We start from the raw sequence: 17,183 nt of genomic DNA, 5'->3' as shown, positions 1-17,183 counted from the left end.
AGGGAGCGGAAGAAGCAATGCTTTTAAATTTCCACACCCCCACCCACCAACATCCATCTACACACAACACAGTAACATTAAGACGAGACAAAGGTTACGTTCGCACTACAGGCTGAAGTGATTTAAATCTGATGTTTTTTCCCCTATGCGACCTGAAACTGATCTTTTCTTAACAGCCTGAACGACACAGATCTGATATTTTTGAATGCGACCCAGGCCGCTTGGATATGTGGTCCTAAATCCAATATAAATCTGATCTTTTGCTATGCGACTTCAGTCTGAACAGTCAGGTCGCATTAATCCGACCGACGCATCGACACACGACAAACTTCATTATTCTGCATTTGTAAATGTAATAAAATTACAACTAATTACAACAATATGCAGTTTAAAGTCCATTATGAATTGGCTTGGTGTACTTTTAGGAGGAAAAGTTGGAACACGACGTCACTTATTTTCCATTAATTTCCTATGGAAACTGCACAATGAGGCATAAATCGCTGCTCCCTCCTCCAGCCAATGGACAGGCGACTTTTATCTATGACATTGTTGCTTGGCTGATGTGTCAAGTGTGTCGCCCTCAGTCATGTAGACATGCACACGGGGGGTTTCAACGCTACCAAACAGTAACCACCGGCAACCACTGGCGGTTAGAAGTAAAGCCTACGTGGAAGAGCCAATACATGCAGTTCCCACTTCATCCACTAGGGGCTGCAAAACAGAGCCAATCCCCATAGACTCGCATGTTAGAAAGACCAACTTCACGGCAGAAATAAACATGTTTACAGCCTGGTACAAAAATCCATTTTCGGTTTAATAGGTCAGGTTTACCTTCATGTGGGGGGAGTGAACCTTTTGATAACTCCTCTGTTTAGAAGTCATTTTTCATTGACAGTTACCAGATATTCTGCTTCAAGAAATAGTAAAGTCGAAGACTTAGCTTTGGCCCGCTTACCTCAGTTAGCTGGTAAGCTCCTGTTAGCTCCAGGTTAGCTCTTAGCTTTTCTGAGAGAGACGCGTGATGCTGCCAAGATGGCGACAGTAGAAACCGCCCAATGAGCTTCAATTCAGCTCTTCAGAAAGCTATAAGTGATGTCCCAGAGGTTCAGTTCCTCTTTTATATACATGCATGTGACACAAAAAAGTTAAAAAAAAACCAAAACGTTCAGCTTTTAAAGCTGCCAAGTGGCTCCACAACCAATCAGAAAGGGTTTTACTGACCAAGTCAAAAAGCCTAAATTTCCTCCAATATCATGACCAATCAAATCTCTTAAAGACGAGCGATCCGAGAGACATGCGACGCAGCTTTTGTCGCGTCCCGTGTGTTGGGTTTAGACTGGACTGCAATTAATTTCACTTGTCGCTCCCCATTTGTCGAGCCTATTACATTATGTTAACAAAACATACACACACACACACACACACACACACACACACACACACACACACACACACACAGAGTTTTCCATTAAATTAAAATTTAAAGATTCTACATTTTAGATCAAGTGTTTCCTCACATTTTATTCTATCATTATTAAAAACACCATTTTATCCTTTGGTAGAATTACTAACTAGCAGTATATCAACACAGGTGGTCCTCGGGTTACACGGTTTTCAACTTACGTCGTTTCAACTTTACGCCACTCATTAAATTCCGTGTATGTACATAGAAAAATAGAGCAAGATTCTCAACAGTAATCACCTGTACTGGTCTTGCTTACTGGGATGCGCGTAGGTGACAAGGCCAGTAGTGATGGTCAGTGTGCAGTATCTTGGTTTTTTTTTTATTCTAATTTACTTTACAGGTACTGTATTTTGTTACTTTATACTGTATGTTCATATTAATTAATTTTTTTTTTTTTTTTTTTTTTTTTTTTTTTTTTGTCTTGTCCAGCATTTAAGCAAGCAGACTGATGTTCTGGATGCTGTGTTCTGCTGAGCAAATTTATTTTGCCAAGGGGAACTTTTGTAGATGTAATGATCCCCTTGTATTTCTTGATTCTTATTTTATTTTTCAATTTGTTTTGGATAATAGCTTGTATTACAGAGTTTATGCTACTGGACCCGACCGGAAAGGACAGGAAAGGGGCAGAAAGAGAACAGAAAAGAGAACATAAAAAATCAAAAAAAAAAAAAAAAACAAAAGAAAGAGATCAATGCATACATGTATATGCACATACATACCCACCTACATATATATGTATATACACTCGCACATACATTATATATATACATATATACATACATACATACATATACACATACATACACATGCATACACACACATGTACACATACATGCATACATAAAGATAGATATACATACATACATATACACATACATACACACACATATATATATATATATATATATATACATATATACACATATACATACTCACATACATACACATACACTCACACATATGCATACATATATACACATACACATACACATAAGTACACACACATACCCACCCACACACATAAATATATACACCCACACAAGCCAACTCTAGATTCGTGGAGAACAAAACCGTTGACAATCATGAAGACCAGAAACTAGCAAGTTAAGTCAAAAAGACAGAAAGAGAGGTACCTGCTGTTAGTGAATAAACTTGCTGGATGACTCAGTGACTGTGACACATGCAGAACATTCATGCAGAACATTCATATTAATTAATTTTTAATTGAAATGTCTATTTTAATTGACTGTATTGTTTTTCCATTAATATGACGTATAATATGTATATTTAGATAGTGATTTAGTGATTTAGGGGGTACTTAAGGATAAAAATCCAATTTATGCATAATTTTGGGTTACGCTGCATAGGAACGGAACTCATTCAGAAACAGAGCACCAGCTATAATGCAGTTGATTTTTTTGTATATTTATACATTATTTGTTTTTTTCTTGTTTAGTAAAATAAATTGATATTACCAAATTGATGAAATCTTGATTTGTGCTAAATGTTCTAGCACTTTACTTTTGTAACTGAGCATATTTTTCATTCATCAGTTTTTCTTTCCTCTAAGGGGTCATGATAAATGACAAGATGACAGATTTTGTAACGTGTGAAAAGAAATATCAAAATGTGACACGTTAGGATTTTATCTGACAGCAGCAATGGCTCCTCACATCTCATCTGAGGCAAATCCATACCTTTAACTGGTCTGACCTTAACAAAGCACAATACTTAATCAACTTTAATTATCAAGCAAACAACATAATTAAGCAACAACACTTAATTATGAAAAGAGGGGATTTTCTTGATGAAATGCAGAGGTCATACACTCGCTCTCTCTCTCTCTCTCTCTGCATTCATTTCTCTTGTTCTATCCGTCTTCTGTGTTTGCACCTTGGGGTGATTACCAGGGTAAAGGTGTGAAGATTTGACACTCGGCAGATAGATTCATTTACTGCCACTGCCGGACCTGGAGGTGATAATGAGGTCGAGGATTAAAAGCAAGCAATCAGTCGGCCCATGATGAGGGCTGTGCCACCTCCTCCTCCCGTACCACTCCTCCATGACCGCCTTGTTAAAGTATACTGCTCCCTTTCTACTCACTTATCTTATTCATTTATTTCAATTTTTTTATTTATTCATTTATTTTTGCTGATCTCCTGTTGTAATTACATGCTAATCTTTGACTATGAGGGAAAACGGGCGGTGAGAAAAAAGAGGAAAGAAGTCGAAGAGATGTTTGTGAAAATGAAAAACTTTCTCTAAAGTTTTCTTTACGGACATGATTATTCTTTCGTACTCAGTTCTCAGTTCTGAAATTTGCTCAATGAACTTTTCAGAACAAGGTTATCCCAGCTTCCATCAGGCAGGAGGAACAAGTTAGCTTCATGTATTTGTTAAATTCTCCTTGAAACTTAAACCTGTTTAGCATGCATGGTATTAAACATGAAGCACATCTTGTCATTTCAGACGACAACACACTAACTTTGTCGTATCTCTGGAAGAATGCCAGGAAACTGCACAGTGTGTCTTCACAAGTAGCTAAAGCTCATATCAACTCAGTATATGTCAAAACATCTGTTCTAAATATAAAGCATTTTCACACTGGCTTTCTTTGGACTGCTTTAAACAAACCCTGGTTCACTTCCACTGATGAATCAGTTGATAAATTCAATTCAGTTCAAATGTATTATTATAGCACATTTAAAAAAGAGCCCCTGTTACCAAAGTGTTTCACAAAACAGAAAATACAGATGGAATTATAACAAGTATGATAAAATTAGAAAAATAAAACTTAGGATGATTAAATGATAAAACCGACTAATAAGATAGCATCATAATAAAATGCAAGTAAAAAGAGTAAAAAAAATACAAAATATGAAACGGCATAAATATAGTGTGAAAACATAATCATACTCTGGTGCCGACCAAAGACGTAAACTCTGCGTCGCTTGAACACCATGGGTCCCAGTTCACTTGCAAGTAAATCCTGGTTCAGTTCACTTGCAGTGTGAACAGACCATCCAGTGAACCAAAGAGGGGAAGTGACATCAGACACGTCGTTGTGCAACATGTTGTACACCGAAGTAAGAATATAACCCCCCAGTGAGGATCTGATGCAACTGTGTGACATTGTCCAGGCAGTTTGGTCCACTTGAATAAAGTACAGTGTGAAAGAAACGCAAACAAAACAAAGGTATCAACATTTTCAGGATCAACCGGATAAAAGTTCTTGTGAGGGCAGCATGAGCTGCCACACACTAAAGGTCGGGTAACTTTTTTTTTTCCTCAATTATGTAAACACTTTAAAGATACTTTATCATTTTTCATATTTTTATTAGCTGGGTTGACGGGGTTAACTGACTGGGTGCACACACTTGGTTAACTTATACTGTCACCCTGCTTTTTATTTGGTTTATTTTTGTCACCTTGTCAATTTGCTTTGCTTTCAGTTAATATACTTTCCTTTTGAGTTGCCAGTTCCTTGGAGTTCCCAAGCCTGCCAAAGAGTCCTGGCTGCACTGGAGCTCCTTAAATCAGGCTGAGGCCTAATTGGGCAGAACCATCTTTTTTTTATAGGAGGGAAGTGTAGGAGGGGTTTAGGTTTTTCTATTGATTGTTTGTCAGTTGTTTTGCATTATTTAGGTATTTCAGATTGTTTAGTTTATTGTCTTAACTGATTATATGTAACACTTTTTGATAAGTTAAGTTTATGTTACAGTTGGTATATAGTATTGTATCGTCTCCCCCCTCGTGTGTCAAAATGGCCTGATCCGCCAGTATATCTGTGTCCCTTGTGTTCCCTTGTGCAATTCTTTGTGCTTCTCTGGTTTTTCGGCTCGGTCCCTCACAGTTCTCTTGCTGTTTTGGTTTTAAACACTGAAAGGGACGGAGGAAGGATCCTGCCTAAAATCATGTGATTGCAACCTGCGGTGTGGATGAAACTGAGGATCTGAGGGTCTATTTCAGGTTTTAAACACTTAAAAACAAAAACCAAAGTTGCACCCAGAGCTCACATACAACATGATGTTTGCAGAAGATTTTAACATTTAAAATGTTTCAAGGTTTCAAAACTTTTTTGCAAACATGCACACAGCAGTTTTCAGCTTTTGTATTTCAAGGTTTCAGAAGTTATTTGCAAAGTAATGTTGTGGGACAAGAGTGACGCGTCTGAAACTGAATATGTCGACTTGAAAACAGCGATGTTGCAATGAGAGAATCTCTGAAAATATGAAACTCTGTTGTGTGCATGCCGCACTTTAAAAAATATATACACATTTATGCTTGCAGAGATTCAAACTTTTTATTTTCAGATTTTTCAAAAGAGTTTTCAAAACTTTATTTCATTTTTTAAAGTTTTATACACAAGGTTTCAGAACGTTTATTTTATCTAATTTTATTGCCAGGTTATGGCAGAATCTTCATCCCATAGATAAGCGATTTTTGAACCAGTTTACTGCAAAAGATGTGGTGATAATTGAGAGAAATCTAAAATTACAGTGGCTGGTGTCAGAAAGTAAATTCACTTCTTTGCTTTTGTCAAGAACTTTAAATTTGAGCATTTAAGCTCCTCTAGATCTACGGCAGAAGCGAAGATTACTTCCTGCGACACAGTAATCACTAGGCAGCGTGATTATCCGCAGAATAAAATTTCACACAGTGAATAATGGAGTTAATATACATAATTGTTTACTCTTTTGTTGATGATGCTCAGAATCGACATGCAGTTGACTTTACGTTTCAGACATCAGTGTTAAAATTTCCACTAAATGTTGCCTTTTCCATCATCGCTTCATTTCGGTCCATCTCTGTGTGGGATGTTAATCACAATTAATACCAGTTTGGACGTGTGCGTGCAAGCAGTCACACAGAGAACAAAACTTTGTTTCCAAATTTTATTTGATCAATCAACTATGAAGCTTTTTGTTTATGTGCATTTATTTGGCACAAGCAAACATGAGCAGGATGTTCTGGTTGGATTTCTGCCATCAGATGGTAGCTCAATAATTCCCACATGACTTGATATCATCTTTTTCCTCATGCACATCTCATATTTGTGTTAGATAAGCGTTGATCCAGTGTTTGATTAAATAAAACACTTTTGCACCAAATAGAGCATTTATTCTTGCAAATCTTATAAAAATGTGCAACTTCAGTTGAAGCTGAGTTTATGAATGAATTCACACTGTTTACAAGACTTGAAGTGTTTTAGAAGCGTATTTATTGAAACTTCAGGAACACACCAGCAGGGAATGGTTTATTCTGTTAAAAGGATTGTTTATTTCATCAGTATTAAATGATTTATTTATGTTTTTTCTTTTTCATGTTGAATTTGCTGATTCTTCTTTGTATGTTTAGTTTAGACTGTTTTGTTTTGTGTGTGTGTGTGTGTGTGTGTGTGTGTGTGTGTGTGTGTGTGTGTGTGTGTGTGTGCTCCCACTGAGCTGAGGACAGGGCCACAGGTGAGATCCCTCTAAATTACACACAAGTGGTCATTAATTATAGATGACACTCTGCTCACATAAACGATTTCATCCTCAAATGAGGTCTGAGGGCGGCCGTTACAGAGGTCCACCATGCATGAGTGTGTGCTTAAATGAGTGTGTGTGCATGGGTAATATAGAGCGCCATCACCTGTGGCCCTGTTCCCAGCTCAGCAGGGAACACACACATGCAGAATGGTACACACACATTAGCATGGATGTGTTGGTGTGTGTGTGTGTGTGTGTTGGTGAATCCGGCGGCCCCATCCAGCACATCCCAGAGCTTTGATGAACATACTCATTATGCTAAAGAGTGCTTCATGCCTGGGCTTCCCTGCGCCTTCAGGAAAGGTTAACTCAGGATGGTTACACAGCACAGCGAGAGCCTGTGGGCACACGGGGGCAGAGAGGCTCCAGAGGAGCAAGCTGGTGGTGTTAGATGTCTCAGGACCAAAAATAGATCTGGGTATGCAGAGCAAATATCATGGGAACATCAAGGTGTCATGACGGATGCCACAGAATAAACAAACATTTGCAGGTGAAGCCGCAGCAGCTTTCGCAGAGCAGCTGAGGTTTTCCCACCGACGCGATGTTGTGTGATTAGTGCGGAAACTGATGCACAGAGGCAAATTTTGTTTTCAAAATATGGATTGAATGACACAGACGAGTGATAAAAAGCTGGATCCTGAGGGAAGAAACGTGAAGGGGAATCGCATTTTAAACCATTTAATGTCGCTAATTATTCACCTGAGATAGTTGTCGTCTTGTTTGCACAACAGGTGGGCTGAGTTGTGCAACAAGTAACAGATTCATCGCTTCATATCAACCCCGTCCTTCTAACCTAAATTAATTTTGGATTGATCAACAGATCCCTCGGCACCCCGTTCTGTAGGGAAATGAATGAAATTATAGCATTTGAATTTAATACCTGAGGCTCAAGTTGTGTCTCACAACCAGCAGCGATCAGAAAGCTATTAGGTTATAAGATTAAAGCAGAAGTACGAAAGTCACGCGCCCCCTATCGATGGCTGATTCAGTCATACTGTCTCACCAACTTGATCAGATGTTTTAATAAAATAATCCATGTAACCTGCATCAGCAAAAAATGTGAAAGCACCAACTGTTTACTTCATGTATTTCCATATTTTACAATACAATACAACTTTACTAAAACGCACTGTAAAAAAAACATTGTTGACTAAAGTGCCTCATTGTGGGGACAATTTAAAAAATTACAGTCATCTAAAAACAATAAAAAATAAAAGCAATCAAATTAAAACAATTGAAAATATTAAAGCCACCCTACGGAACCCCCCCCCCCCCCCCCCCCCCCCCCCCCCACCATCAATCTAAAGCGCTGCTAGTTTTTCACTCTAGCAGGTCTTGGTTTATAACATCCTGTAGAACAACAGTAGCCAGTATTCGCATTTATATGAACATAACAAATAAAAATTTCATTCCTGCCGAGGGGTAGGTTTTACTGACTGTTGATCTGATCAGGGTGCATGCTAGCACATATTGTAAATGTCTGGTAGAAATGATCCTTACTGAGCATGCCTGTTACATCGGCGATACGGAACTTTTCACTTAACTCAGTAAAATTTGTTTGGAAACAAAACAATACATGTAATGGAAGACTGAGCAAACCAAACTAATCAGTGTTTGACACAGATACACTGCTTTAGATGTTAACACTTTAAATTTATTAAGGGATAGAAATTTAATTTTAATCACGACAGTAACTATGGGTACGGTTACATGGTGTTTTTTAATTCGGAATTAATCATTCAGAATTAATAATTCGGAATGAAATATTTCGGAATTAACTTAATTGTTCGACGAGTTTACATGATGGTAAACAAGATAATAATTCCGAATAAACGTTTACATTAAAGACGTCCTCCCTTAGTTCCTCTTTAGAGCGGCGGGTTGGGAATGGTTCTGATTGGACAGAGGGTGCACGTGACGAATGACGTAAACCGGAAATAAACAAAGTTGGCTCCCTGCTTCTCGTCTTTTCAGTCGTAACTTGTAAAAACTACATAACAAGTACCAGTTTCGCAGCTATTTTTATTATACTATTGAAGTACCAGCTCAACAAGAGCATACTACTTCATTTTTCACAGCAACTGAGGAGAAGAAAGATAGACCCTCGAACACGGGAAGCAAAAAAACATACGTCATCATGACAGGACAAGGTAACGAGCATGCTCAGAGCAACCGGAATTAACTTAGAGCGGAATGAAGGTTTACATGACAGAGGAATTAAATATTTCAGTATTAAAAAGCGAATAAACCAGCCACTTAGATCGCAATTAAGTTTAATTCCGAATAGAAATTAGCATTAGGAATTAAGTGTTTACATGGTCGTTTTTTTTTATCAGTTTGAAGCGGAATTAACTTTTATTCGGAATTAAACAGGGATTAAAACTCCCATGTAAACACACAGTACGTGTAATACTGTTTGTTCACACCACAAATCACGACTTCTTCTTCGACTACTTTATCTGGTAGGTGGGACAGCAGTACAGTTCTGCAGGTGTCAAAAAGATTTGTTCAGTTCTAACATACGATGTATGTAAGTACATGTCATGATCAGACGACAGTCTGATCAGAACTGTAACCTTTTAGAATAGATGTGAAACATGTAAACATGGCTGATGTCTTTCATTAAGCAACACCGAGTTGTTTTTGTTCTTTGTAAATTTACACAGACTTAGTCTGGAAATGCTGCATCTACTGAATGTGGAAAGGAGCGTTCTGCCTCCGTCTGCAAAACAAAGATGGGTGAAAAATGATATTTTAGCCTCATCGCTGCTCTTTAACATGTTTTATTTGCTCCTTAAATCTTTTTAAAAATATTTCCTGTATCAGTCATGTTGGTTAAGAAAAAAAAACCTGTTTGAGTCATTGCAGTGCAACAGAAACAAATACATTTTTCAAGCTGCTCGCTGCATCTCTTAAGGCAAGGCAATGCAGCTGGGGTCATTTCTCAAGCTGCCATTCCAGTCGGAGCGCTCTAGGCGGTGTCATGTTAAACAAAACAGTGCATTGATGCAACGCACAAAGAGTTGGTTATGTCAATGTGATATTTATCACCTCTGATCAAGAAGAAATTAGTGTGAAAATAAGGTCGTAGATCACAGGAGGTTAGATTAAGTGTCAGAGGGGGTGTAGAAACAAAAATCAATGGTCTGGCATTCAGTGTGGCCAGTGGAAAGAGCATCTAAAGGTGCTGTGGCTGCAGGACAGCAGCGCTACACTGAAGCTTATCGTCTCTGACATCCTTTAATATGGCGACCATGCAGCGGGTGTGTGATGAACACGGAGGTGTTGTCCAGAACTGAATTTCTCGTCCTCTCGATGTTCTCCACCTTTATTTTTCTTCTTTTCGTGATGTTTTTTTTTTGAAGACTCGAGTTTTTTTAACTGAGCCGCACAGTTTGTATCCGTCCTCCCTTTCAGGTTTGTTTTACAATTTGCTTGTGCAAATCAGGAACAGCTCAGTGACTCTGGAAACCTGAGCCGCTGTTGTGTTTGGACCTGCCATTTGAGACTACTACAGCTGATCACACATGCACACCGCTAAACTTATTACTGCAGTACACTTTGCATTGATACACTGCAGTTAGAATCACAGCAGAGGTCCTAAAGCCTCTCAGAGAAAACGTGTGTTACGCTACTGATTTCCTCCCCTGAAGACACAAGCTGCTCCCACTGGCAATACGGTGAATATAGATGTGCTGGAAGGGTTCAGAACAGGGGTGCCCGAACTTTTTGCCTCCAAGGGCCAAACTGAAAAGGATCCAGTGAGCCACGGGCCAAACTCTGCAGCTTTAAGGATGAAACTCAAGAAAATGCACAGTTATTTTAATTATTGTTCAATACCAAATACAGTGTATGTTTTTCCTATCTGGGCAAATAAAATGTTACATAAAAAATCAATACAGGAATAGAACAATAAAACCAAGTTAGTTAGTGGGGCAAGAAACAATATTTACATCCACTAAACTGCAACCAAGTGTAATGTGTCAGCAACAAGAAACAGTGCATGTTGAACAAAGCAAGTTGTTGTTACTTCGTGGAAAACATTAAGTTGATCTTTGGACAGTACCAGTCTCGATGTTGGGTTGCAGCTGGCTCACTGACAAGGTGTGAGTCAGTCAGGGTCCCTCTGAGTCTGGTCTTATTGGGGTTCATGACACTGAAAGTGTCTTTTCATCAAGCTCTGTAAGGCATCAATACAAACAATGACTTAAGGACCAAAAGCAAAGTGGCGGTGGGCCGATTTTGGCCCGCGGGCCCCACTTTGGGCACCCCTGGTTCAGAAGCTTAATGTCAGCCAACACTTTAAGTAAATGAGCACTTTATGCTCACTTTTATTACACTTACATTAGCAAGGTCCTCCTAATCTACCTTAAAAGTATCAACTCACTCAAATGGACTGCCTATTAATCCTGAGACGAGGTGGTCGCAGTTGAAGATGCTCCTCATGGTCTGCCAGAGGAGTCCAGTGTTTAGCTTCAGTCGGCAGATAACAAACGACAATCCAATCCAGCCAATGAGAGGCTCCTAATTACCTAATGAACATTGACAGGAAGTGATTTGTTGCCATAGTGCCCTTGTTAGGTTAAGTGGTGGGAATCGACAGGATGATCAGATGTTGCCTTACTGTATCTGATCTTACAGAAGGGTTCGGTCTCCTGCATTTTTCCTCAAATCCAGACCAGAACTGTGTTTATGATCTCAGTTTGCTGAAATTAAGCTAAGATGAGACTGCAGATTAGTAAAAATAAATAAATATTATTCTCAATTTGTCACATGCCAACATAGTCAGGAGGCCTTTGTATGGGTTTCCATCACAGTTTGGGGGCTTTGAGAGCAAAATGTGCCAAAAAGGTCTTTTTTGAGACCTTGTCTGAACCGTCTGGACTACAATATTACTCATTTTGCTCTGCGTCACTTAGAGTCTTTTCAGAAATAAAGTTCATATATTGTACTGTGATTTGATGAAGTTTTAACAGATCTTAATTCAATTCAGTTCAGCTTTATTTGGATAGCGCCGACTCCCCAACAGTCATCTGATGACGCTTTACAGACATAATCAATTCAAAATGAACTGGTTGCAGAAAGATGTTCATTTCATCATGGTATGCATATCAGAGCAGAGGTACAGGGCTTAAAAGGTAAAGGTATGCACCAGACGCCTGTTTTATCAAACAGATTTAATATATCCTGGGTATTTTTAGGTGATACGGCTAAACCAAAGCATAACGAGCTGTATGCATGTTTCTCTAAAACAGAGCCAGATGGCATGAGATGACCAATAACCAACTATATCTCATGTTTCTAGATGGCTGCATCAAATAAAATAAACAGAAAAGCCATTAAAGGCAAATGGAGAGATTATTGTAAATGTCATACTGTCTCTGAATTGGTTTGGTGAAGTGTTTAACTGTCCCCTCTCTTTTGTTTTAGCTTCAGTCCTTTAATTAGACTCTCCTTTACAAGTCGTCAGCTTCGTCTGATGAAGGAACTTCGAGGTGGAAGTCAATCTGCCTTGTGCGCTTGTCCATTTTCTACCCTTTCACATTCTGTGAAAACGGATTTGTTTGGAGGTTGTGTGTTTGGGTGTTGAGCTCCGGAGCTGGTTGAAAATCTAAAGCTGAAACCCAATTTAGCTTGTTAAGCCATTGATCCAGCAGGTCCCATGTGTGGGACTTGTAAATGCCAAAGGGAAAATATTATCCCACAGTGGTGGCTCATTAATAACACAGATCAGATCGGTTGTGTGGCAGGGGGGGAGGAGCTCAATCCAAAAGGTTGGTGGTTTGATCTCAAACTTTGCCAATGTGTGTATTAAACTGCTTAATATATGTAAAGACATGGAAATGTTTTTAAAGTTACAATATAATAAGCATTCAGCCAAAACTGATAACAGATCAAAACTTCTTAGTTTGGGTTAGAAATGTGCCAGAGTTGGGCTGAAATCCATTCTTCTCACAATGTCACATCATTATGGAAACTGCTTTTTTTTTTAAAGATGTTTTGCCTTTTTTGTTGTGTTGTTATGCAAGGCACCCCAACGATGATGGATACCAACTTCTGGAATTCCTACAAGTCTAAAAGCGATGCTTCGGGAACATCTTATGCTTTCAAAACCAGTGCAGCCATTGCAAAGCAGGTTGCAGAGTTCAGTTTCAGCACTGATGTTGCATTGCCATAACACAACATCAGTCTAAGGCTGAATGTGTAACCTTTGTTGTGTTTCAAAAATAACCATGTGACAACTAAATTTACAGCAAACCTTTCCCTTTTTTTTTTTTTAATGATAGTTTCATCATATTTACTACAACACACTTTCCTGTGTACAATACAGAAGTTCTTGCTCTTAAGCTGGACTATGTTCAGTTTGTACAGTCAAGTCTTTTTTCTCACTCCCAGCTCTTCACTCTTCAAGTCTTTAGTAGCATGAAGATAGATTTATAAGCTGTAAGAGTAGAAACTAGAAATGTCCACCTTGAAACCATTTTTTTTCCAGTCCTTTCTAACATGACTGCCATCTCTCTTTCCCTTGTATTTGATCAGTAAGGTTCAGGGTCATAAAATCTGCCTGGTTCAAACAATCAACCTGCTTTTGGTTTAAAATATGCTTTTTCATAATGGTAAACCATAATACTGAAGAGAGAAGTGGCACCAAAGTACCACTGTTTGAGTGAGATGCTTGCTCAGCCATGTTTGTTAGTCTAACACGTGCATTTCTGTCTTTTCTTTGGTTTTAAATGTTGAGTCATCATACATTTTACGTCTTCACAAACTCTTAAATAAATATATCAGAACCAGCCTCTGCAGAGCACCAACAAAAAAATGGGAGGAACCAAACACTGCTTGTAATGTACCTGCCTTCGTTTGCGCCATCGGCCACCGGTTTTGAATATGCTTTTCAGAGTAGCCACCATCATTTGTTTATTTGCAAACTTACACATGCCTGTGTTTGTGGGTTTTCCCTGTTTACTGCTGAGTTTCCAGACTTATGAAGCTGATGATGAAGGTGGGGAAATGTTGGGATGTGTTGCGTAAAGCCTCTCAGCATGGCCCTGTCACCCTCCTGCGTCCCACCTCCTCCCTTTGCTCCCATCTCTCTGCTATTGACCATGTTTCACATTATAAATCAACTGCAAATCGGGCTACCTTGCAACTACTCCAATGGAAGCTCATTTTTAAAGCGGCTAAATGGTCCTGACAAAGGTCCTAATGAGGAAATCAATAATTCAGTGATTGTTACTCTGCTTATACTAATACGTTCCTCTTGTGGTGCTTTGATTCCAGCTAAGAGAAAGCCATTTTTTTATTATATTCACTTCTGTGTGTCAGCAGTGTTGCAGTTTTTTTTTTCTTTTTGTTTTGTTTGTCTGTCAGATAAATTATGTTCTGTCTGTTATTTCGTATGAAGATGAAAAGAGGTTTTATGCTTAATTTTAGGCAGTGATAGCAATTTAAGCATGAGCCAGCTCTGCATTATTACCTTGATCATTAAAGACAAAACTGAAAATTAGAACATCAGGTTTGGTTATTATTGAGGTGTAGATCCTCTGTTTTACACCACCATCAACAGGACTCCAGACAGTCTTTCATTCAATAAAACCACAAAAAAAGCAGATATTTGGCATCAAACTAGCAGTTTTGCAATCTTTCCCTCTGACTTGTATGTTGCTTTCCACTCCCCTGCCAATATTACAGATAAATACCTTTATTCGTTATACAAAAACAGCTCTTAAGGAGATGCATCTGTAGTTTTTACTGTTTCATTTAATTAGAGATTTTCCATATTGTCTTTTTTACTGATATCTGGTTTACCAATTTTGTCCAACTTTTCATGTCCTATACCGATATCAACCAGTACCAATGGAGCAATTTGTTAATCATAAGCATGAATAACGTTATGACAAAAGAAAGTACACATTTATTTGTCTTTAAAATCACATTACGGGAAGTTTTCAGTGTCTGGGTTTGACAGTACCATGAGGGCAAAGATACGCCATTGTGTTCTCCAAGTGAAATCAGTGTTTAAAGAGGGTATGCTAACATTTCATGGTGTTGATGTGACAGGATATAATGCAGCATGGCCGTATGCAGACAGATGGTGACTCACCCCTGCAAGGTCATTGATCATCAGCATTAGCAATGGGAGTTTGTGCTGTAGGAAGCCCAGGGAGCAGCACCACAGTCCTCAGTTAATTGCAGGAGCAGACGTATTACCCTCTTATACTCCTCCCTGAGCCTTAACGTTGGCCATGTGGAACCACTGGCCTCCTCATGTGACCCCCAGTTGCCTTCTTTAGCTTCTTCATTATGCCTCAATCTGTGAGAACTGAAACACAAAATGCTTTCTTTAGATCAGAAACTGTTTTAGATGTATTTCCTGCATACCTTAGAGGATTCTTTTTAAAGCAACAATTCAGCCTTTTTGCAGTGATCCTGTGTTTTTTCTATAAACTCAGCTAAAAGGCAACTAAAAACAAAGTGCACAAGCTTCAGATTTTGATGTGAAGAAAACACTCGTGTGTTTCTTTTTTTCTTTTTTTTTTTTTTCCTCAGTCCCTTTGCAGTTCCTGTTGTTTCATTTTTATTTTTTCCAGAACAAAGAATAAGCTGTGGTACTTTGAGTTCGGCACTTCGGAGACCTTTTCGGCCACTTGTAAGAAGCTTCACGACTTTCTGGAGGTTGAGGTAAATCAAACCCTTCTGTTTGTGGAGAGCTGTACAACAAAAGGCATAAAAGCACAGGAAAGCATTTTGAAAGAAGCTGCTTTTTTTTTTTTTTTTTTGGTTGATCCTTACATGAACTCTTTACCAAAGCAGTCATTGATTCATTGCCTCTATTAGGAATATTATAGCTTATAGCGACCGTGAAACTGGTCATCTTCTGACCCATAAATAGCACACATTTCGGTTACTTTGAGCCTCAGACAACGTGTTGACGTGTGAAGACATTCTTTGCAACTCCCTGCCTGCGTTTCATAGATCCTCAGTTGAACACTCAGGTAATTAGCCTTATGTGACCCTGCTGCGTGTAATATTGAGTGATAATGAAGCTGGTGTCTATGTAATTCATCTTCCACCTTCACAGAGCTATCCACACAGTGCTGAAGTCTTCATCAATTAGCCCTCTGCAAGTAACTACAGACTGGAGAGTATGTAGATAAAGTAAATTAAGAGTTTAATGACATATTTTGCAGTTTTTGGGACGCCTAACAGAGACCGTGACAAAGAGCTCCACTAGGCATCATACAAGTACAGATCCTGTAATATTGGAAAGGGTTCCTCTGAGGGTCTCTCCTGCAGTATATGTCAGTCAGGGAGCACTGTTTTAAGAATCAGATATTTTTCTCAGCAAGCAAGGTAATGCTAATGCTAAAAGTCCGAATGGGGATCCAGGAAAGTAAAACTTTTTCCCATCTACAGTTAAACTAAACTAGCAATTTGCTTGAGTTATCTCATGTTATATCTTTATTCTCTCTAAAAGTGTGATGGTGTGACTCTGGACCTCAGCAGCATCTCCTTGGAAGGTATTGCCATTCTCAACATTCCCAGCATGCATGGCGGCTCCAACCTTTGGGGTGAGAGCAAGAAGAGGAGGGGTCACCGCAAGGGAGGGAGAAAAAGCCAAGACAAAAGGACGCCAGTCGTCGACCCCAAAGAACTCATGTTTGCAGTTCAAGGTAACTTTCAAATGAACGCATTTGTTTGTTAAAAGCTGTGAAATCTGAATTTTCTGACAGACATTAACTAAAACCTGAAATATGTCACGGTGGAAGAAAGTGTGAATATGATCTGTTTTATGGCCAGGCTTTAGGGACAGCAGCTGATAAGTCAGTCAGCCACATACAGTACATCTAGTCTCTAGTACTGAGTACACGGAGCTTTGTACAATCCTTACGGTTTTTGTCCAACAATTGTGTTGTTGTTCCAGAGAAAGTTGGACTATCTAGTTTTATTCATAGAGCTTATAGAAATGGACTTTGCCTTATTTGTGGATTACTGTCCTGATGTCTTTCATTTGCTCTTGGAGCCAAAAATGACCATATTTAGATAAGTATTTTGAGCTGAAGAATGATATTTTATACTTTTATTGGATGTCTTTGAGGCCATGAAGGCAATCTTGGTTTGTCCATGTGCTCAGCCTCAAGTCCTGAATGAAACACATTTGGTTCTTCTCACCAGTCCTCAAAGGT

At 38.8% G+C, this 17,183-nt stretch overlaps 1 protein-coding gene across 2 annotated transcripts in view; it reads left to right on the top strand.

Moving 5' to 3' along the window:
- Window positions 1-17,183, top strand: part of dgkb (diacylglycerol kinase, beta) — a gene marked incomplete at both ends in the record, with an annotated part of 85,242 nt that overhangs the window by 56,537 nt on the left and 11,522 nt on the right. For both annotated transcript variants that reach the window (XM_079241211.1, XM_079241210.1), the window contains 2 exons: window positions 15,588-15,678; window positions 16,475-16,670. In XM_079241211.1, the coding sequence (XP_079097337.1) occupies window positions 15,588-15,678; window positions 16,475-16,670 (287 nt within the window). The remainder of the gene's footprint in view (window positions 1-15,587; window positions 15,679-16,474; window positions 16,671-17,183) is intronic.

This window comes from Telmatherina bonti, assembly GCF_933228915.1.
Source record: "Telmatherina bonti genome assembly, chromosome: 5".
NCBI classification, from domain to species: domain Eukaryota; kingdom Metazoa; phylum Chordata; class Actinopteri; order Atheriniformes; family Telmatherinidae; genus Telmatherina; species Telmatherina bonti.
Note: the sequence above shows the minus strand (reverse complement) of the source record. Positions and strands in the feature narration are given on the sequence as shown.